This window comes from Lissotriton vulgaris, chromosome 11 (genome assembly GCF_964263255.1).
Source record: "Lissotriton vulgaris chromosome 11, aLisVul1.2, whole genome shotgun sequence".
Taxonomy (NCBI): domain Eukaryota; kingdom Metazoa; phylum Chordata; class Amphibia; order Caudata; family Salamandridae; genus Lissotriton; species Lissotriton vulgaris.
In genome coordinates, this window is record NC_141699.1 from 1,105,837,705 (window position 1) to 1,105,861,884 (window position 24,180).

The following is a 24,180-nucleotide window of genomic DNA, read 5'->3' on the forward strand; positions in this document are numbered from 1 at the left end:
TTGCTAAGATATCACAGTTTGAAAGTAGTTCAGATAAAAAACTCAACTGTCAAATGAATCAAGCTTAACCTCTTGTGTGCTTCGGACAGCCCCCGGCCATCCAACGTCATGGTGGGCGTGTGCTGATGATGGCTGGAGGCCGTCCGAATCCCTCCCACTCAATAAAACCCCCACACAGCGCAAAAATTCACGCAGCGTGGATTGGGTTAATAAAAAGAATTGGGCCCATACATTTATTTATCTTTTGAAAAACATGAATCATTGTGCCCAATTGCAGCTGACAGAACATCTGAGAAAGCTTAGACTAATTTTGAGAGATGTATTCATATATTTACTGCAATTCAACCAAAAGACATACATTATAAATAAAATGTAATGAAATATGACTTATAAAGCGCAAACTCATGCCCTATGGCGTTTGGCTCTGTGGACGTCTGATTTAGGTTGCAGCAATAATATTGTCAGATCAAGCAGGTGCATTAATATCTTCTACTCCTGTGTGAAAAGCCCGCTCTTTAAGGCTTTTCTGAATGAAAGTAGAGAGGGAGCAGCTTTTAGTGTCAGTGGCATACTGTTCCAGAGCATGGCTGTGGCCCTAAAGAAGCTCTCTCACCCCAGGTAGTTTTCCTGAAAGGGGGGACAGTCAGGTTTCTAGCAGAGCCTGAGAGAAGTGTCCTTGCTGGGATATACCATTTGAATTTCTTCTTCAAATGGTCTGAAGCGAGTCCATGCAGTGATTTATAGGCCAGCCATTGAGCCTTCAAGCTACAGCGTTGCTCGACTGGCAACCAGTGTAATTTCCTAATGGCTCCTCTGGCCGACTCATGTTTCAGAATTTTTAGGAGAAAAAGGGCCGCAATGTTTTGCAGTGTCTTAAGCCGCTTAAGAAGACCCGTTGCAAGAGGAAGATACAGACTGTTGCAGTAATCAATCCTTGAGAGACCCGATGCCATTGTTACTGTTTTCAGAAGTTCAGGGGGCTAAATATTGTTTAGCTTTTTTATTAGTCTTAGACAGCAAAAAGAGGCCAGTGTTATTTTGTTTACTTGGTCCTTAAATTTAAATTTTTTGTCTACCAGGATACTTAAGTTTCTTAATTTATTTGAGGGTTCAGGTAGTGAGTCCCACTCTGGTGGCCACCAGTCCAGTATTCAGAAAGAAGGATTATTGCTAAAGATGATGAGCTCAGTTGTTTAGGCATTTAGTTTAAGGCAATTGCGATTCATCCAGTTGCTTACCTTACTCATACATGAGCTGAAATCCGCACCAAGACTATTTTTAGGATTTGCCAATGATGCCACAATTTGGGTGTCATCAGCATATGATGTCTGGGAGAGACCAACATTTTTATTAGTTGCCGCAAGTGTTGTAACGTAAAGGTAAAGAGTTGGGCTCAGTGCTGAGCCCTGGGGACCTCCGCAGGGCAGGGAGAAAGACGTGGAGACAAACTTTCCCATCATCACGTTATTTTGTCTTTTTATCAGGAAATATTGCAGGAGGTCAAGGCTGTTCCCTCCATCCCTTGCCTATGCATACGGTCAGCCAAGATCTAATGGTTAACCATATCAAAAGCTGGGGAAATTTCCATCAGAATCAGTTTTACTGTCCCCCCCTATCGAGTACTTTTTGTATATCCTCTGCTGCTACCATCAGGGCAGACTCTATGCTGTGGTTTATTTTCTAAAACCATGGTGTGTGTCGTCCAGCAGAGAGTTTTCCTCTAAGTATTCAGAGAGTTGTTGGTTCATTACTTTTTCTACCAGCTTGACAGCAAAGGGAAGTCTTGATATTGGACGATAGTTATTTGGGTCCCGGGTGTTCAAATTATCTTTTTTTAGTAAGGGGAGAATCAAGGCTAGTTTCCAGGGAGAGGGAAACAACCCTTCTGCAAACATGTTATCAAATATCTGCCCTAAATATTGTGGTATTTGAGCAGGGATCATGTGCATTATACTAGGGGGGCAGGGGTCTTGTGGCACACCTGATTTTATAAGTGGGATTAACTCTATGAGTTGGTCTTCTGCTTCTAGCAATACACGTATTGCTATTTTCAAGGTGCTTGTTTTGTTCCGGTGCTCAATTGTTTTTTAATATTTTTATCTGTGTGGAAGAATTATGAGTTTACTTATTTGCTTTCTGCTAGTGAAACCATTACATTTAACCCCAACAAATGATCATTTGTTCAAAACACTGTAGTTTTACATGCTGATATGGATTTGCTGTGGTTATTTATTATTATCATTTTCGCGGGCAAACACCAAGGCCATTAATACATCAATACATTCATTAACATTGCTTAGAGTATTAATGCTGCCTCCTACCTATTGATTCATGTTTGAACCCTGTCAAACTATATAATTTCCTGAAGTTGATACAAAGAGTACCCTTGACTATCCCATTGCTGACCACCATCAGTTTGTAGAATTGTGATGCTCATTTCAACCCAGGGAATGGTATAATTTTAAACAATATTTATGTTGGGCTAAGTTTCTGTAGGCATTATTATGCTTAATGACACATCATTTCTTTGTATGGTAAATGGTTCACAGTGATGTATAACAGTTGTTTTCATCGTTTCACAACAAGTTTACTTAGATCAATCTTTTTCTTTTTCACAGGTGACAACCTCCAGACCGCTCTTACTGTTGCCAAACATTCAGGCATGATCCCAAAAAGAAGCAAGGTGATTGTGGTTGAGGCCAATGAGCCAAAAGGATCCATACCCGCCTCGCTTACATTTCAAACCCAGAAGGATGGTGTGAGGAATGGGCAGGTGATTAATGTAGCTATCTCTTTCTACTTAGGTTATCTACTTTGGGATATATTACAATGAATCATTTGGAAGAGACATTAGCAGTGTGCACCTGATATGTTAAATGTAAGATGAAGTCAAACAGAATTTGCAACTCTAGAGAAATGTTAATCAAATGTTCTTATACCCACATTTACCTGCAATGATATTTAGAGGCATCCATAACACGTCTTGGCCTTCAGCAATGTTCATACCAGTCTGAGCAGAACCACACAACTGGTTTAAACGTTCTGTGCCACTGCCAATTGACCTTTTGGGTTTTGGGTTAACTACATTGACTTACCCTATGTCACTAACAATCTTAGAAGCTGATTTATATTGTGGCTCTATCAATACGCCATCACAATAGAGTCTCTTTACCATGAAGATAATGGTCTACCCACCCAATCTTTATGTGGGCAGACCTTCGGTTTACTCACAGAGGAGACTACTACATCTCCAACAACCTTGCAGAGTAAGGGCCATCAGAGGGAGACTTCTTCGTTCCACCCACCTATATTAGATGAATGGAACTAGAGGTTAGATTTCACTGCCTGTCACTGCTAGGAAAACCCTGGTGTTAATGGCAAGTGGAAACTTCTAAATGCTCTCCTCACCATGGAAGAGGACTCCCATTGCTATGGGAGCATTTTCTTTTTGCATCTTCCACAGTAAAATAGAAAAGATCTACAGCAACATCGTACCACAATCAAACCTTAAGATCTCATCGCTAACCTGACCACCACCAAACAAGGCAAACACCTGACTTAATGCAAAAGACACATAGTAGACACCGCAGTGAACATGAAACCTGTCCACTCAGGAGCCCAAAAGGAACCCATGCCCCACCAGATCTACAACATGGGAAGACAACCAATCAGTAACACCCTCACCCCATCACCCCCTACATTAAATCTACCACCTTCCCTGAAGACTGGAAACATAAAGCAGTCAACACGTCCCCAAAAAGCCATCAGCTGACCCCAGTGAGCTGAGCAACTTCTGACCCATCTCTCTACACCCATACCCAGCCAAAGTGATAGAGAAGGCCATCAGCAAACAACTCACCAACCCCCTAGAACCCCAAAACCTGCTGGACTATGCACAAGCAGGATTGTGGAGCAGCCACAAGACAGAAACTGAACTCATTGCAGCCTCCATCATAATGCACAATAGAGAAACTGCAGAGCTCATCCTATGCAACTTCTCTGCTGCCCTGGTACAGTCTCCCTCCCACCCTTGTCAGAAGACTGCACAACAGAGGCATCTAAGGACTGGCCCAACACTGGATAAGCTCTATCCACACAGGAAGAACACTGAGAGTCAGAATATCATCATACACATTTGAATCCTAGAATCTGATCTGCTGAGCACTCCAGGAATCATCGCTTAGCTCAACCCTGTCCAAATTCTACATGACACCAGTTGACAAAATCATCAGATCACAAGACATTGTCATCATATTCTACACCAGCAAATTCACCACCAACAGAGCCTACTTTTCCATCTGCATGATCAACGGAGCAGACTGGATGAGATTAGGCCCGGGCGGTAAATTTCGTTCCGCCCGCGGAAATTGCGATAATTTGACATTTTTGCTTTCCGCGGAGAGCGCGAAAATGTCAGAACTTTCGCAATCTTCTGCAAAATGGAAGTTTTTTCTTGCTCGCACTTTAAAAATGCGTTCTAGAGGGCGCGCGGTAGCGTCCCTGCATTCGCAACAAGTTTTCCTATGTTGGATTGTTGGTAGCCGGTTGCGCTGTCCCGCATGAGTTTGCGATGGCGAACACGGTATTCGAGACCCCGAACAGGAAATAAGCATCGCTAGCGGGCGGGACAAGTGAAAACAAGATGGCGACCGCATGGGCAAGTTGGCAAGACATTTTTCAATGTGATCATGCAGAAAATATCGCAAACAGGTGGGGGAAAAAAACTTCTGTGTCTTCGCGATATTTCCGCGTGTGTGCGGAGATTTTGGACATTTTCGCGATAGTTTGCGAAAGTGAATTTCGCAACTTCCGCCCACTCCTAGATGAGATCCTAGTGTCTGAAACTCAACTCTGACAAGACAGAAGTGCTAATCTTTGGGAACCAGAACTCTCCTTCGGACTCCACCTGGTGGCCATCATAGTTTGGAACCACACCAAACGACCACTCCAGAAACTTGGCAATCATTATGGATGACAAGCTCAACATGCCAGCACAAGTCAATGCAATCAGCGCCTCCTGTTTCATATTCCCTGCATGCTCCCTAAGATCTTCAAATGACTTCCCTTGAATGCTAGACACAGTGACATGCAAACCCTCATCACAAGCAGATTAGACTACTGCAATATACTCTACGCAGGGATCTCTGACCATCTCCCCCACTGTCTAAAGACCATCCAGAATGCTGCAGCAAGACTCATCTTTGACCTCTCAAGATGCACCACACCTCAGAGAACTTTATAGCTCCCCATACTCAAATGCAGTCAATTCAAGCTACTCAAGCATGCATACAAAGTACTGTAGAACACCGGACCAAAAACTGACTTTCCTTTCACCATCCCATCAGACAACTACGCTCAGTCCCACTCTCTCTTGCGCACCTCCTGCATCCATAAAAGCTAAGCTGGGGGTTGGGAATTCTTCTACTTGAAGTCAAGACATGAAAGGACCTACCTCAACACATCAGGGTCTCCTCCTAACTTCTTGAATTTGGTAAGAAGCTACAGACCTGGCTCATTGACTGTGTCTGTGGGACAGACATGCAACACCTTCAGTCTTAGACCTACAAGCTTGCTCCAGCACCTGGATAACCTCACATGTGATTGGTTGCACTCTACAATTCCACATAACATAACATAATATAACATTTTCAAAAAGAACATCCTGTTTTGGGACTCTCTATATGAAAATAAAAAGAAAACTGATATATGGCTCTGTCACATTAACAGAGCCCTGCACAAAATAATGAAATGATTTGACAGGAACTGCCTTAAAAGTGGAGCCTACCAATGCTTTATAAATTACCACCAGCTTGATCGAGTAGCTTATTCCGTCACCCTGGCGGACAACAGGCCATCGACCATGTTATACATAATGCCATTAATCCCTCATTGTAAAAGGCTGAGTCAAGGCAGTTTTCAAAACTACCTAGGTGACTATCATTTCTCTCAACAGTTTGTTGATAGACTATAGTGTAGAGCCCAACTGCACCGTCCTGAGAGGGAAATTGTAAAAAGGTGAGTTACTAATTGGAATAGATCTGAGTCCACCCAAAAAACAGCCGCAGGACCTGATTCACTAGGGGCCCCCATGCTCATAGCGGAAGCCCCACAGTCATGGGATAGTCTGCACTAGGGGCAGAGGTCTACACCATGAGTGCGGAGGACCTTTGTAAATCAGGCCCACAATCTTGTGGTAATTGTATAATAGAGCCCTTGGCCATCTCATTAAAAGGTGAATTGTGCTTGTTTGGAGGTTTTGCTGCTAACTTCTCCCACATCTACAGTAATTTACCACATTAATTCCATCAATTGTAAATGATGCTAGCATAATTAATTTTGTGAATCCACCCCTGTCTATGATACAAGCTTTATGATATAAATAGACTCACAGATTTACAAAGGTTTTGCATCTGTATGGCATTACTTTCTTTACGCAGATTTGAAGCAAAATCGTTTTTGTTTGCCACAAAGCAAAGGATATGGCTGTATACATTGCCTTGTAAAAATACAAAACAAATACATTACACTGCTTTGCATTACTTTGCATCTGTGAGGCATTCAGTGGGGGTTGCACTGGCATTCCTGTACACCCAAACATGTATTTTGATGCAAACTCACATGTTCAATGACGCACAGGTATTGATTTGCCCCACAATAGTGTGCCTCACTGATGCTGGCAAAACAAAAAATATATATATTTTTTTATCCTTGCTATTTCCTCTTCGATTTTGCAGCACACACACAAAAAACAAATAGCCTGTTACACCTGCCAGCCTTAGGATGGTCTTCCCTCTGAAAGTTTGGCATTCGCACCTCCAATTTTGTGCTGCAATTTGTTTTTGTTGACCTTAGGACTGTGTACAATTTACCACTGCAACCAGTGGTAAAGTGCTAAAGTGCATGTGCTCACTCCCCTAAACATTGTTTGATTAGCTTACACCTGATTGACATATCTAATTTACTTACAAGTCCCTTGTACAGTGGTGTACCATATACCCAGGGCCTGTAAACTCAATGCTACCAGTGAGCCTGCGGCACTTATTGTGCCACACACTTAAGTAGTACTGTAAATCATTTCCCAGGCCTGCCATTAAAGTCAGAATGCAGTTTTAAACTTCCAATTCGACTGTCAAAATAACCCCTTTGCCAAGCCTTAAACTCCAATTTCCATATCATGTACCTCTAAGGTAAACCCTAGGTAGGCCACTGGGCAGGAATAATTGTAAATTAATGGTTGGATATATACTTTTACATTTTACATGTCCTGTTAGTGAAAAACGTCTACACTCGTTTTTCACTATGGTGATGCCTACCTGTTACATAGGATAACATTTGGTTGCTTTATTACTTTCTAATGAGTGCTTAATTTTGATTGGGACCAGATATACAGTTCATGTTTGGTATCTAAGAACTAATGAAGAAAAAACCTCTCTAATGGTTAAGTCAGATGTTTAATTGCCATTTTCAGAAAGTTAATAGAATAGATGATGGACAGAATGCTCATCAAGCAAAACATTCACCCCAAACACATTACAATTGTTTCATTGCTTGCCATGCCATTCCAGTTTGCACCCAGCCATATGCAAATCGGTGTGGACGCTGCTTTCCATGACAATAATCCAGCCCAAAGTGCTAGACTCTCCCTGGGCATAAAACATGAATCCTGGGACCTGTTTCAGGGTATTACCCCTCATCAGCCAGGCTAGCTTGAATCTGGTGGCATAGTGAGCAAGGGACCCACTTAGAGTGACAAATGCAAAAAGAACTGATGATGGGAGGAATGATGAATAAATCAAACATGCACCACCAGTCACGGATATGGGTTACATCCATAGTTTATTTTCCTTGCCATGCTATTCCAGTTTGCACCCAGCCATATGCAAATCAGTCCTGAACCTGCTCCCCAAGGGTATACACAGACATGGGCCCTTGCTTGCTGTGCCACCGTATTCAAGCTAGTCTGGTTGATGAGGGGTGATACCCCAAAACCGGTCCCAGGATGCTTTTTTCTGGTCCATGGAGTACCTTGCCTGGCATTTTAGGCTGGATTGTTCCAATGAGGAGCAGGGTCAAGATTGATTTGCATATGGCTGGGTCCAGACTGGGGTGACATAGTGAGCAAATAAATGATGGATTTAATAGATATCTTTTGACTGTGGGTGAATGGTTGAAAGTTTCATCACAGTGTCCATCATCTTGTCATGTTGCTACTTTCAGAAAGTTGTTTTTTTCCTGTTCTTAGCCTTTTGTGCCTGAAGTTTGTCTTGGGTTACATGACTGGGTGTAGCTGGCAGTTAGACTTTGTAAACTCCTTCCATACCGTCAGACATTAGAGGAATTAGGTGTGCCTCAGTGGGCCATTTGCTGGCAGGATATGTGCACAGCCTAACTTGCAACTGAATAGGGTGCGCTCTGTCTTCACATACAGGACCTAACACCTTCACATGTTCATTTGAAGCCAGGGCAGAGGAGGCAGGAAATTCCATGCACTTTAAAGAACCTTTCTAGAAGTTTCTCCCACCTTCCACAAGAAGGGTACCATGGTATACAAATAGGCCCTTCAGACACACTTTCTGTTTACTCCTGGACCTACAGAAAGACTCTCAGTGGACTGCCTGCTGATGTGGCCTTCTGTGTGCTCTTCAAGACTGCTTTTCAGTAGCTGGAATGACTGCTTTTCTGCTTGGAGCATGCCTTAAGCCCTCAAAGGCATGGCCTACTGTTGAGCTCTGCATCTTCACCTGTACCCAGGACTACCAGAGTAACTTCAAGGGCTAGTTTGATGGCGTCTAGTTCAGAGTCACAGGGACACAAACGTTTTTCACCTTCTTGAACCTGCACCTGGACCCAGCCTGAGTAAGTCCTGAACAACCTGGAGGTGTCCCGCCAGTCCTAGACCTTTAATTGTGATACTAAAGGTGCCCAGGTGGCCAAATCCCATAACTAAGGATTTTGAAAATCTGTGGTCAAAAACTCCTCTGAGAACCAGTAGGAGAACAAGATCAACCTGCTCACCTATCCTCCTGAGGAACATCACAGATTGGATTGACTTTGCGACTTCTTCCGCTACTTTCTTTTCAGCCGCAACAAATCCTTTTCAGCTGTCCTTCACCAAACTGGTATATGGCCTTGTGAAGCTGTCTTTGGCTACAGCCCTCTGCCTCCCCCTGTTGGAGCTTTTTGACTTCCATTTAAGAGACTGCATCCAAAAGATCTTCAACGTGGCTTTTATCCAAGGCTATCCGATGACTACACTCCCTCTTCAGAATCCTCCTGGAGCCTTGCCCTGCTGATTTGCACCTTTCTCAGAAATTAGATTGGGTAAGCTCTTGCCAGGCCCAATACAGTACTTGTTTCTGAACCATGCTCCTTTACGGTAGGCCTTATTTTTTTCCTTTGATCCAGTCTGCGGTAAGAGCTTTGATCTTTTAGGATATAGTTTTTACAAAAAACATAAAAATTAATATCTCCCATTCTACTATGTGGAGTTCTGTCATTTTGGTGCCAAATGATTTATTAAAATGTACGTATTTTCTCAAATTGGTGTGGGATTTTTCTTGCGTTATGTTTTTCTTTATTACTGTTTTTATGCTTCAAAAAGACTTTACACATTGCCTGTAAGTTAAGCATGACTGCTTTTAGTACCAAGCTTCGCCAGGGTTAATCACAGGTTCATTTTGTGACTTTTTGTGGTTCATCCTACAAGGGATTGTGGCTGTTGATTGACCAGGGTTCTCACCAAAGTCAGCCAAAAACCTGATTTCTCACAGCCCAAATGGTTAATTTTTGTAGAGGAAGATAACCTTGTACTATGCTGCAAGGGTATCTGTGTTGGTGCTGGGCATCACAAACTGTGCCAACACATGGAGAGAAAAGAACTGACCTGTTGCTTTCAAGATGTGACACAGTTCTGCCCTCTTCAGGTGACGCAGAGCAGCTCAGCAACTTTGTGTGCCGCACTGTGGTGCACCACTTGTTAGTAAAGCTGGCCCCTTTACCCCATTAACACAAGTGCAGCTGTTTCTATCATAGTGATGAGTATTTGGCGCATTTGTTGTTGCCATAGAAGCACCTGGGAAAGTGAATTAAGTGATGAGTGAGATGAGAGGACTCTTGTTTGATTCTGTGAAAGGTCCTACCAAGATGCACTTCAACGTGTGCCAAGAAAAAACAACATATTTTTTCTTGTTTTGTGCTTTGTTTTGGCTCTGAAAGTATCCTGATTTTTTTCAACAAAATATAAAAATATTATTTATTCACATATCTGAAACTACCTCTCGCTTTGTCAACAGGACATATTCGTAAGGATGGATGAAACACCCACCCCTAAATATGCAGCAGATGAATTTTATTTTGCCATGAGCGGGAAATCCTATCAGGTCATAATGCAGCATTTCTACAGCATGCTCCCAAAAGTAAGTGTTGCAGGTGAGGAACATATTCCAACGTACAGTGATGTGTCATTCGTTTAGGATCATTTTTGGAACAGGTCATGCATTATTCTTTGTAAAGGTCTGTGAGCACTGTCACAAAAATATGAATTTGATTTACTGATTGACTATATTAATCACTTTTACCACAGAAAAAATAAATGTAAATGTGATGATATTTTGCCTTCAGAAGAGGGGAGGTTATACAATGTTGTCCCATATAAATGTGCAGGTTGATAAAAGATTGTGAAAACTCATTGAGCCACCACTGGTCCCTTCCAAGGGACTCCAGGTTTTGTGTCCTCATCTGAACCAAGGTCATGCCCAGAGGGTTGGCATGGATGGAAAGCAGGAGGGGCAGCTGGCAGTGCCTAGTAGTGTCACCCAAGAAGCCATTCATGACTAATGGAAGAAGCAGTGAGAGTAAGAAATATGTGGCACAGAAAGACCTCCATCCTTGAGCTCCAGGCTGGACACCTTGAAGGTGCATGTTTAGGTTAAACCAATGTATAGGGGGTCTGCTGTGCTGCTTACAGTCCCCTGATGCAGCTACCATAAGAGAAGAACACATAGATCTGTGCACCCTGTAGAGCAGGAAGTTGTGGAAGCCTGTGAGTCCAAGGCCTGGTGGAGTGAAGTCAGCAAACAAGTCACTTACCATGGCTTTGACTGCTGATGCTTTTAAGTTTGAAATTGTTCTAGAGAGAAGGACACAAGAGAGGGTGTGATGCAGGTAGCCTTGTAAATGCCAGTGATTACTCTCTGAACGACAGAGGGTGATTGCATCAAACACACTGAAATCTTCAGAGTGGAAAAGAGGAACAACAATGAAGTGTGCCTTCCTGAGAAGAGTCTATTCCACTGAATGGTGGATCCCTGACATTCTCTAGTAAAGACCCAACTGAGGAGTCCTTTGCTGGACTGACAGTGAAAGAATGCCCTAGAGTACTCTACGAGACGTGGGATCATAATTTGATATCAGTGCAACAACGGATCTGCATAGGAGACACTTAAATGAAAGTCTGGCAAGGAAGGGGCAGTCATTAGGAACTCAAGGAGAAAGATGCCAGGACTGGAAAAGTGAGGGGAAGATATTAACATGGACCAGTTCAAATATAGGACCTGATCTATACCGTGGCGGTCTTTACTCTGTCCAACAGGGTGGAGAAAGATATTACACCCGCCACCCTGACCCGCAAGACCACCATGTGTGGAGATCACCATTTGCCCCAGCTGTGATCTCTGTGTCTTCAGAGCAAATGCAGCCATGGTGGTTCCCCAGATGGCACTGCTAGTTTGGTGTGTTACTGTCAACTTTCAGGTAGCTGTGCTCCAAACATTTTTGTTTACTCCTAAAGTGGCAGTTTTATAAAAAAAGCAAACACTAATGGTGCCCACACCTGTGGAGTTTTCTCTGAGGATGTTGAGTCGTTTTGTTTGGTTCCAGATTGCCAGGATTCAAACAGAAACAAACACATCAGATCATCTGCTCAAAATAGGGCGGGTGATCTGATGTCCATACTCTGACTGCTCCAACTCCTTTGGCTTCTGGAGGAAGCTTTCAGACAGCGGAACCAACAGGAGAAATGCAGTCTAAAAGATTACTGGACACATATATCCGAATATGTTATTGCCCAGCAGGTATTAAATAGCAGTGCATCACATCATGGACTTATAGGTGTATCAAAAGTACAATGAAATGTTTGCTCTTCTTCATTAATGTGTCAGACTTTTTCACAGGGCGTTGTTCAATGGTCTAATGATGAGGTAATATTCAGTTTTGTGTCTGTAACCAAGGGAGTAAGTTGGGTGTTTAACCAGGGGATCTGGGTCCTGGGCCTGCCTACATTATATCACCAAAAGAATGTGATCCAAAACATATCACTCTAGCCTCATTTCCTGGTGTTGCTTGAAGTTATTTTGAGGAGACTCAGTTCACAGATTCAAAACTGACTACTCTGAGTCATTGCAAACCAGTTGACAAATAGTACATTTGAATCAAAGTCATTTGATTGAGTTCACATCAAGCATCACAATGATAAAAAATAAAGTCAGAATGTGTCTTCTTCTGTTGAACCTAGCTTTAATAATAGTCCAGGTTGTTTCCTTTATTTCCACCTGCTTTAGAGTCCCTGATGCAGTATGTATTGGTTTTGTCTTTGCAGTTACTTCTGAATGGGGTTGTTTTTGCCAGAATGTCTCCACAACAGAAAACCAGCCTGGTCGAAGAATTCCAAAAACTAGAGTATGCTATGCTTTTTTTCCTTTTATGCGGAGTTGATTGTTATGTTGAAATCAAATTGATCCTTTTGCCGCACAATCAATCAATCAATCACGGTTGGTAAAATGCGCTAGTCACCGGTGTGGGTCTCAAGACGCTGGGGGTAAGGGGTGGCTCATTTGAGTGCTGGGGTCATTCAAAGAACCAGGTCTTACAGAACTAGGGCAATGTGGGATATTGCAGGAGCGGAGTTTGTTGGTTCCAGGCTTTGGCTGCGAGGTAGGAGAAGGATTTTGCTCCTGTTCTGGTCTTGTTGATACGTAGGATTGTGGCCAGAGAGAGCTGGGTGGATCGGAGGTGTTTTTTTGGTGCATGGAAGGAGAGATGGCTGTTCAGGTATGCAGGTCCAGTGTTGTGAAGGGCCTTGTATGCATGGGTGAGGAGTTTGAAGATTATTTCGCTTTCAGGTGGAAGTCAGTGGGGATCGCAGAGGTGTTGGGTGATGCGACTGCGAAGGGGATTGTCGAGGATCAGTCTAGCTGCGTCGTTCTGGACAGTCTGGGGTTTCTGAAGAAGTTTCTTGTTGATTCCAGCATACAGAGCGTTGCCGTAGTCCAGTCTGCTGATGATGAGTGCGTGTGTGACAGTTTTTCTTGATTCAGTTGGAATCCAACTGAAAGTCTTTTGAAGCATGCAGAGGATGTTGAAGCAGATAGAGGATATGGAGTTGATCTTGCGGTTCATTGTGAGCGAAGAGTCTAGAACAATGCCGAGTGTTTGTGTGTAGTCCTTTGGGGTAGGGGGATTTTTGAGGGTGGAGGGCCACCAGGAATCATCGCATGCGAAGGGGGTGATGCCAATGATGAGGACTTCTGTCTTTTCTGAGTTGAATTTCAAGTAGCTGTTCTTCATCCAGGTGGTGATGGCTTTCATCCCTTCTTAGAAGTTGCGTTTGGTGATTTTTGGGATTGTTGGTGAAGGAGAGGATCAGATGGGTGTTGTCGGCATAGTTCGTCGTTCCTGATGATGGTTGCGAGGGGGGCCATGTAGATGTTGAAAAGGGTGGTGCTGAGGGAGGAGTCCTGGGGCACTCCACAATTGGTCTCTGTCAGTTCTGAGAGGTGGGGAGGGAGTCTGACTTGCTGGGTTCTGTTGGTGAAGACGGAGCGTATGCAGTAGAGGACCTTGCCATGGATGCCAGCGTCATGGAGTCTGGTGGTCAGGGTGCGGTGGGAGATGATGTTGAATGCCGCTGTGAAGTTCAGGAGGCTGAGAGCTGCGACTTTGCCCTGGTCAAGGAAGGAGCGGATGTCATCAGTGGTGGTGAGTAGGGTGGTTTTGGTGCTGTGTTTGCTTCAAAATCTGGTTCCTGAGATGTCCAGGACGTTGTTAGCTTCAATTAAGTTTGCTAGCGGGTATTGATGGTCTTTTTGGATGACCTTGGCTGCGAATGGTAGCAGGGAGATTGGCCTGAAGTCCGTCGGGTTCATAGATGGTTTCTTTCAGGAGGGGGTTGACTTTGGCGTGTTTCCAGTCATCAGGGAAGGTGGCGGTCTCGAAGGAGCAGTTGGTCATCCAACATAGGTCAGGTGCGATGGCAGAGGTGGCTCTGTGGAAGATGTGGTGTGGGCAGGGGTCTGATAGTGCTCGGGAGTGGATCCTGTTCATGGTCATGAGTGGGATCCATTTGAGCAGGGCCTGTTGGGTGGCATTACTTGAGAGGGAAGCTGGAGCAGAGAGGTGGTCTTAGGTGTTGAAATTGTCATAGATCATCCTAATCTATGGTGGAAAAAGGTGCTGAGTCTGTTTCAGAGGTCTTGGGAGGGTGGGACATCTGTTGTTTCTCTGCAGGGTTTGGCTAATTCCAAGAGGATGGAGCAGAGTTCATTGATGTTGTGTGCATTGGTGAGTGTTCTGTCTTGGAGGGATTTCTTCCTTGTGGATTTGATGAGTTGTTGGTGTGCAGTGGTGGCTGATTTGTAGGCCTTGTGTGTTTCTGGGGTTATGCAGTTCCTCCATGTAATTTCGAGTTGTCTCCAGGAGCCTCTGGATTCTTGGAGTGCAAGGGTGAACCAGCTTGTTTTCTTAATGTGTCTTCCAGTGGCTTTTTTGAGAGGGGCAAGTGTGTCAGGACAGTTCATGATCCAGCGATGGTGGTGGCACTCTGCGGTGTTTGCGTCTGACGTAGTCACTGATGGGGTGCTGACTAGGGCAGAGGTGAGATGGTCTTCATGACTTTGGTCCAGAATCTGTGGGGGAGGTGGTGGGGGTGCTTGTTTACGGTGTTTTTTTAAGGAGAACTGGATGCAGTGGTGATCTGTGCAGAGGTGTTCCGTGGCATGGCTGTAGGAGATGCTGTTTCCTTTGATGAAAGCAGGGTCCAGTGTGTGTCCCAATGTGTGCGTGGGAGCAGCGACTAGTTATTTCAGTCTTGTGTTGGCGTGGTTCTCTAGGAGAGAAGCACTGTTTTAGTTGTCATGGTTATCCAGGTGGAAGTTTAGGTCTCCCAGTAGGATGTAGTCCGTGGATGAGATGGAGTGGGGTGCAATGAGGTCGATAATGGCATTGGTTAAGGGAACGGGGGCGGGTCGCCTGTAGATGAGGGTTCTGCGGAGAGTTATTTTGGGGCTGGTCTGGATCGGGAAGTGGAGTTGCTGCATGAGGGTCATTGTGTCATCTGAGATGTTGGTCATGCAGAGGGTGCTTGTGTAGATGACGGTGATGGACAGATTGGGTGGTCCTTGTGCAATATCTTGTATCTGTTGTGAATGGTGGTGGCGATATTGGGTGCAGATTTGGCATTGGTCCAGGTTTCTGTGAGGAATGCGACATCGGGCGAGTAGGTGTTGAGGAGGTCCCAGATTTCTGTGGCGTGCTTGTGTAGGGAACATATCTTGAGGTGGATGCAGTTGAGTGGTTTGTGGGAGGTGATGTCCAGTAGGCTCAGAGATGCTTCTGGGAAAGGAGGTGGGGGAAGGTGCAGAGGCAGTGTAGACAGGAGAGAGGTCCGTGGGTGTTGGTCGGCTTCAAGAGCTGGCAGTTCTTTTTGCGTTTGGGGTTGAGATCATGGAGGGTGCTTGAGCTGTAGCTGACGCAGGTCAGAGCACCAGAGTCCCTGGTGCTGGTCGCAGTCAGTTTGCGAATGGACGCAGACGGTATGCCTTTAGCGTGCCTTTGGAGCACCAGCAAAGCGCTCACTGTGTGCATCCATTGCACGGCCATGCAGTGGATGCCATTAAGTAGCGATCGGTTGGAGAGCAGGTCAGCTGGGAGGTGGGAGCAGGAAGGACACACTTGAGGGGGGAGAGGCTGCGGTGGCAGCAGCAGTGGGGAAAAACAAGGGAAAAACAAAAAAAAAGAGAAAAGTGACAGAAGGGCAACAAAGGAAAGAGAAAGAAAGAGAAGGAAAGGAAAGGAAAGAGAAAAAGAGGGAACAAAAGGAAAGAGTCAAGAAGGGCAGAGGCAAGACAGCAGAAGAGGAGAGTGCTATCCCATTGGACCACCAGGGATGAGGCACAGGCAGGAGCCTGAGGGTGGAGGAGGGCCTCGAACATCCTGCAACTGTGAGCTCAGAGAGCTGAGCGTAGTGATGGAGCTGCGCGGGGTAGAGCAGTCACACTGACCAGGACAAAGAGATGTACAGCATCAGTACAGGTAACTATTGTATTTTGGGAGCACAAGTAACAATGCAAGCATCCCATCTGAGCATTGTATGTATGTATGTATGTATAGGCATTTATATAGCGCACTACTTACCCGGAGGGTCCCAAGGCGCTTCGACCGCTGCGAAACCCTTCCTGGCTTCCCTGAGAGATGGTCCCTTAATGGGTATCTCCAGGGTGAGACCAGGCATCCCCGGCAGTCTGGTGGGGCCGTTAGTGAAGATGAGGCAAGCTAATGCCCAGAGTTGCCGAGTGTGATCGCTGATCAGAGTGGGCACCGAGGTGAGAGAATTATCGAGTCCGCTGACCCTGGTCCAGAAACCTGCCGCGCCGGGAATCGAACCCTGGTCCCGGGCCGTCCTCTGCTCTCGGGTCTGCCGCCTCTAATCAGTGAGCCACACTACTTCACCACACATTCCCTCACCTCTAACAACAAGGTATTATTGATTCCACTTGTAGCAATGTGGCGCCATCATGTGGCCTCTTGTGGTAGTGTTGTAAGGGCAGATGCCTCTAGCCCTTAATTCTACACCTACCCTGACTCTGTAAGTGTGTCACATAGATTCATGGTATGTACATGTATTCCACTCATATATATATTCACTGAAAAAAACCATAGGTTTCACACCAGTTATAGTTAGGAATTCACTGAAAAAACCATAGGTTTCACATCCGTTATAGTTAGGAATTAGCATTTAAAAAACCTATTAAATTCACTGAAAAAACCATAGGTTTCACACCAGTTATAGTTAGCTGGAAATTTTACTGACATAAAACCATTGAAATTCCACGTTATAGTTAGTTGGACTCACTATAACTTGCGCGCCTGCAATGCACTGCTGATGACGTCACATATTACATCACTCATGACATGGTCAGTGACATCACTCATGACATCACTGATGACACCATCCAGTGAATGTGTGTCTTTCTGAAAAATAAATATGTTTTCTATATGTGTATGTAAAATTCGATGGAAGAATAAATGTTTAAATAAGTGTCTAAATGGATGTTTTTTTAAAAAAATGGATTGGTTAACTGGCTTATTAAGTGTATCTTAGTGAATACATATATTAGTGAGTAATGTTTAAATATTTAAATATATGTATTAGTGTTTCACTTTGTGTATAAGTGGCTGCATGGGTTGGTGAGTAGCTACATGTGTGTGTATATGGGTTATTAGATGTTGTTTTTAGTATCAGTATGAGTGTCTGTATGGTTTGGTGGGGGTATTACTTAGCACATAGATGCACCAATGACTGACTCACTGTTTGTATGTGTTTTAAAGACAGCATATGTGCAGGACTGTATGGGTGGATGAGTGTGTATATGTGTGTGTTAGTGACTGAATGACTGCCTCACTAGTGTCTTTATCAGTAACTACATCTGTTTTAATTTAGTATATGTGAGTATTGATGTTTATAAGTGAGTATTTGTGGGAGTGAGAGATTGAAAGAGTTCTTGTTTAAATACGTATGTGTTTCTATAAGTGATTGTTTAAGAGAGTAAGCATGTGTAAGTTTCATTAGAAGTAAGGTGGTAGTGTGTGCATAGTTGTATATGCAAATAAATGGATATTCAATAGTTTATTTGAATGTGTGAGTATGTGTGTGAGTAACTTTTGGATGACTGTCGGTGTGTAACAGGATGTATATGTGTATCACTACATATGATGAGTGAGTATATGTATGAGTGACTATTTAGAACTGTTGCTGAATGAGAGGATGTGTATATAGAAGGTGGAATTACTGAATTGGTTGCTGTAACTGGTATGGGTATCTCTATTTTTAAGAAAATGTTAGTTTCTATTTTTCAATATGTGTTTCAAGGGTTACATTACACTGAAAGGAGGTCTGTCAGTCTGTCACAAGGATGGTGTCATCAGTGATGTCATGAGTGATGTCAATGACCATGTCATGAGTGATGTAATATGTGACGTCATCAGCAGTGCATTGCAGGCGCGCAAGTTATAGTGAGTCCAACTAACTATAACGTGGAATTTCAATGGTTTTATGTCAGTAAAATTTCCAGCTAACTATAACTGGTGTGAAACCTATGGTTTTTTCAGTGAATTTAATAGGTTTTTTAAATGCTAATTCCTAACTATAACGGATGTGAAACCTATAGTTTTTTCAGTGAATTCCTAACTATAACTGGTGTGAAACCTATGATTTTTTCAGTGAATTTAATAGGGTTCTTAAATGCTAATTCCTAACTATAATGGATGTGAAACCTATGTTTTTTTCAGTGAATTTCACAGGTTTTTTAAATGCTAATTCCTAACTATAACTGATGTGAAACCTATGGTTTTTTCAGTGAATATCATAGGTTTTTTAAATGCTAATTCCTAACTATATATAAGGCCCCAAACCTATGTTTTTTTCTTTGAATTTCAAAATGTTGTTAATAGCAAATGTCGATAGCTATGAAATGTAATATTTTTTAAAATGAATGAATCCTATATTTTATTTGTCTTTAAAAATTATAATTTTTTTTTACCCTGGAGCGCTCCCGGGGGGCGCCCCGGTGAGCGCCCCAGAGAGCGTAGTCTTTTGAAGCGCCCCGGGACGCTCTCCGGAGAGCGTCCCGTAATCGCTATTGCCGCGAACGAAAACATAATCGTGACGTATCGCGTAGCCGCGTCCGCGTGATACGCACGGCGTAAATGCACCCGGAAGCACTCGAGCGAATACGATCGCGCAACGTAAACATGTGACGTGCGGGGGTGCACCGCGTAAGCGCGTCGGTCATGTGACCTGAAAATAACACTTTTAATTGGTGCAGAACAGTTTTGGTTTCATAATGATGAAATCCCTGGTCTTGTGACTTGAAAATAACACTTCTCATTGGTTCAGGCCTTTTTTTTTTCCAAATGATGAAAGACCCCACCTTTTTTCCTTATTCTGACTTTGTCCTTTGACTGAGGAAGACCTGTTTGTACCTCTCTGTACCTTTTTGAACTATAAAATGGCTTCAGTAGCAGCAGCAGCTGGAGCATCTGCACCACCACAACCACCAAGAGGACCACCACAAGATTACATTGGTGGTCAACAAGAGGAGGAAGAGGAGGAGGAGGAGGAGGAGGAGGGGAGGAGAAGATGCCTTGAAGAACACAATACCCCATACCAGCCAAGACCACACATTGTATGGGAGTTTTTTTTTATCCCAGAGGGGAAGAAAAAAGTCAATGCGGCCAAGGTGACTTGCCTAATCTGTGGCATGGAACTTTCTAGGGGGATCCCGAATAAAAAATATTCATTCGGAAACAACACCATGATTCGCCACATGCAGCGCAAGCATCCAATGAGCTATTCTGCTGCAGAGATGAGGGAACTGGCCGCTAACCCTCCCCAATCTACAAGCACCACCTCCAAAAGAAAGCAACCCACTCCGTCGGGACCAGAGGCAAGGGAGACAATCCCTTGCATTCAGCCACGGTTTGCGGATTTCCGAATTACTTGTATTCATTGTGGGAAGACCATCTCTACAGCGCCTTGAGACCCCACGGGTATGTAGCGCGCTCTATAAGTGTCACTGATTGATTGATTGATGGTGAACTGAGCATAAAGCTCATAGTCCTAGCTGGGGACAACCACAAATGCCCCAAAAAACCCTAATTTTTTCTTCTTTTTTTTGGGCTCCAGTTGAGCCATTATCAATTCCCTGTTTTTTCGTTTCTCCCCATGAAAAATACAAAAAAAATATAAAACTGTTCAGAAAACCCAAATAAAGTAAAAAATGTTCAAAAAAACAATAAAAAATATAAAACAACAAAAAGAAGAAAAAAAACAGTTCTGTTTAGAACTACCTCCAATTTATAAAAAAGGCTACATTTTTTAAAAACTCTATCATCCTTCTTTCCCCATGGGCCGCTCCCCGGTGCCCGTACCGGGCGCTTTCCCCGCGCAAATCAAAAAATAAATATATATATATTTTGCTCCACGGGGCCCTTTTATAACCCCCACATCAAACCTAGGGGGTCAGGGGGGAGCAACCCTGCCCCCTTATGGTCATTTTCCCCTTTTTTTTTCCACCTCTTGTGTCTCTATCCTACCGAGACACAAGATGGCGGCCGGACTGTTTCGAATGTTTACAGACACCCGAGAGCCAATCAGCTTTCCGTGCGCACCCCGCGTGGCGCGCCCAGAGCGCTCCCTGGTGCGCGTACCGGGGCGCTGCCATAGATATATATATTTTTTTTAACCTAAATTACTCAAAATCCACTGGAGCACATATCTTGAGACATAGCAAAGGCACATCGGGCTACCAGTCCCTACAATTTTGCCAAGTTTGGTGGAAATCCATTCAGCCGTTCAGGCTAAAAGTGAGTTCAACCGCCCTATGGAAATTAACATGGAGAAAACACGTTTTAGGACCCCCCTTTTATCTCAGGCCCGCTTGACGAATCCCCCCACATTTTCAGGGAAGGAGTGGGCCACGAACTTTGAGAAATTTGTGAAGATTCGTCCACCGGCACCAAAGTTATTCCCAATAGAATGTTGCGGATTTCCTATGGAAACTAGATCCTAACTATAACTACCTACTGGCGACCGCCAGTAGGTAATATCAGGAATGGATCCAGCTGTTGTACGCCCACCTTAGCAAAATCAGAATAAAACTCTACAGATATTAAAATGCTGATACGGTCTGAGTATCAGATATTTACATACATTGTAGGTCGCAATCTTTGGTAAAATATATGATTATAATTGTATTTATATAGCAAAAGGCTTTGAAGTACTACAGGGCATATCAGTGGCATCTCAGGCTGTGAGAAATTAGGTTACAGGTTGAGGAGGGTGAAACCCTTCTCAATCAACAATCACAATTCTTCTCAGTATGAAGCCATAAGGACAACCCCAATTAACCTGCGCTCAAACCCCTGGTAGTTTGGAACAGAGTAGTCAGGCTTATCCTAGAGGAAATGGGTAAAGTATTTGGGTTACACTTCAAACTGTAACACAGTAAAAAAAAACACAACAAAAGATTCTCACTCCAGGTAAGAAAAATAGAGCAATTGTAAATAAATTAAATAAAAGACCAAAACGCCAACAATCCAATCAGTAGACCTGGCGATTTTCAGGTTTAAAATGTTTAGTAAAAATAGCACGAAAAGGCACAAAGCACCAATTGTGGATATCTGGTCGCAGGGGACCAGAATAAAATCACAAGTTGAGTCTGACCACAATGGAGCATGAGCCAGCTACAGGGACCAAGTTAAATCCGCTCAACAAAGTTCCTTAAATACTGGTTTGTGGAGCATTGCGTGGGTCAATGTAGAAGACTCGCTGCATAGCTGAAGCAATGCATCGGATTTGAGATGTGGCGGGGCTGCGTTGTGAGATCCAGCATCGTCGTCGAGGATCCCCATGATGAAGACTTGTGATGAGAATTTAAGAATGTGTTGTGCAGTCAGGGTGATTAGTCAGTTCCAATGAGCTATGAGGCTGAGATGCAGAGTACAGGCATCATTGTTGAGGCTGCTGTCAATTAGGGATGCTAGGGCCTGTGGCAAGGAGGCATTGCACAACAGCGGTTCCGATGAGGCGACAGGCTGCGAACCATGCAGCTGCAGTGATCCGTTGATTTTGCTAAGGGTTGCACTGCGAAGCAGGGAAGATGCATCAGTTAGTTTGGACCAACTGAGGCTGGCAAAGCACCTTAGGCCCACGTCTGTGGGTCTAGGACTGGGGTAATATCACTTGGCAAAGTCCAGGTGCAGATATAGGGTTGTTGCATTCTGTAGATTCATATCAGGAGACCAACCAACTACCTATTGGAGTTACTATGGGGTTCTGGGTTCAAGAAACGCAGGTCCTGACCCTCATCAAGGAAAAAGCAGCAGGTCAGCACAGCATGACAGCATCCCCTAATGGTCATCAATCCAGCAGAGTGGCAGTTGTTTCAGTAGCACAGCAGTGCCTCGTCCTGGCGTTGTAGCCACAGGTCCAGAAGTGTACGGCGGCAGTGTAGACAAGAGATAGTGTGGACAGTGTACTGAAGGGTTGGTGTTTGAGGTCCAATATTTATACCATTTGTGCCTTCTAGAGCCTTCCCTTTGAGGTGTGCAGGTGCCCTGCCTCCACTGCATTGGCTCCTACTAACTACATAGTATATGCAGCCTTTTGTTTGGAGGCATGACATAGTCTGTTCAAGCGAAGGTAGGGCTGTGCCCAGCTCCTCCCTCCCATGAATGAATGAATGAATACGCATTTATATAGCGCATGACTACCCTAGGGCATCCCAGCGCAATTGTGACACCTAATCATTCTTCACTAATCATGGAAAAAGAAAGGCTGTCAGCTGTTTCCTGAAACGGAGATAGTTAGGTTCAAGATGAACAGAGTCGGGAAGCTGGTTCCAGAATTTTGCTGCGTGAAGCGAAAAACGTCGGCAACGCATATGTGCCCGTTTAATCCTAGGGACTGTCAGAAGTTTTTTATTGTTAGATCTGAGTGTCTGGGAAACCTCATATAATTGCAGCATAGGTTGAATCAAAGGGGGTCCGTTGCCGGTAATGGACTTATTGACGGTGCACATGGCCTTAAACCTGATTCTTTGCTGCACTGGAAGCCAGTGCAACTGACAAAGTGCTGACTTAGAAGAATTGCGCTTTGGCACATTCATTAGAAGTCGAGCGGCACAGTTCTGGATAATCTGTAGAATCTTAATAGTTCCCTACGGTGCGCCCAGGTAGACCGCATTGGCGTAGTCCAGCCGCGATAAATAAAGGGCTTGAACCAGCAAGCGTCTAGCTTCAAAAGGAAGGAGAGGCAGATTCTTCCTCATCAGTCTAATCAGACCATAACAGGTAGCAGCAACTTTACACGATTGTGCTGAGAAACTTTAAGATAAGGGTCCAACCAGACACCTAGACTCTTGATTTGTTTCTTTGGTAAAGGGGGAGGACCAAGACAGCTAGGCCACCAAGGGTCTAAATTAGGGGGAGCCGCGTGTCTTAGCATCATAATTTCCGTCTTGGAACCATTGAGTCTGAGAAAATACAGATCCATCCACTCAGATACTCTGACCAGGCAAGAGGTCAGGTTCTTGTCACTAGTATCATGTCGGCTGAGGGACACCACCAACTGGGTGTCATAAGCGTAGGTGACCAGCTGGACCCCCCAGGGAAGCACAATGTCCTCAAGGGACCTCATGTAGATGTTAAACATGGTAGGGCTTGAAGAATATCCCTGGGGGACGCCATACTGCAGAGGAGTCTGTTTTGAAAGAACATCTTCTTCAAATACCGCAAAAGATCTATCGGAGAGAAAGGACTGCAACCACTTAAGGGCAGTCCCTGCTACACCCACCTCCTGTCAGCGATGGCCCATTCAGATGCACCTATGCTCTCTGTGGTGCGTGGCTGCCTGGAAGGGATACACAAAGGCCAACTGTCAACTACACCCATTCATGTGACCCAGAGACATACTGCAGGCACTTAATGGCTAAGGCAGGAAAAGGCAATCTTTTAAATGTGCAATTAATTTCTGCACAAAAGTAAACACATTTCTTCAGCTTATCTTGGTAATTTTAATTTTACTTTTTTTCTTTTGTCATTCGTTTATAAACATTCATATATTGATGCATAGAAAAAAACATCATCATTCCATTTAAAAAAAATTGTAATTTAAAATCAGACTTCAACATGTTAGGATTTTTTGTTGCAATTCCAAAGAGACTGAACATGAACTGGTTACCTGTTTTCATTTGTAAATTACAGCTTAATAAATGTAATAAGGTAAGCCAGCAAAAACACAATCTGCAAAAATAGTAAGGATGAAGGCAAAATGTTTGTGGGAATAAGGCTGATAGGTGTAACATTTTCCATTTCACATAATGTTTTCCACTTTACAGTACACCATAC

General features: G+C 44.0%; 1 protein-coding gene across 1 annotated transcript in view; it reads left to right on the forward strand.

Annotated features, from left to right (window-relative positions):
• The window catches only part of LOC147684246 (putative cation-transporting ATPase 13A4), a 385,092-nt gene that overhangs the window by 269,460 nt on the left and 91,452 nt on the right, over positions 1–24,180 (forward strand). The window contains exons 19-21 of the mRNA XM_086944646.1: positions 2,619–2,782; positions 10,293–10,415; positions 12,596–12,675. Of these exons, the coding sequence (XP_086800772.1) occupies positions 2,619–2,782; positions 10,293–10,415; positions 12,596–12,675 (367 nt within the window). The remainder of the gene's footprint in view (positions 1–2,618; positions 2,783–10,292; positions 10,416–12,595; positions 12,676–24,180) is intronic.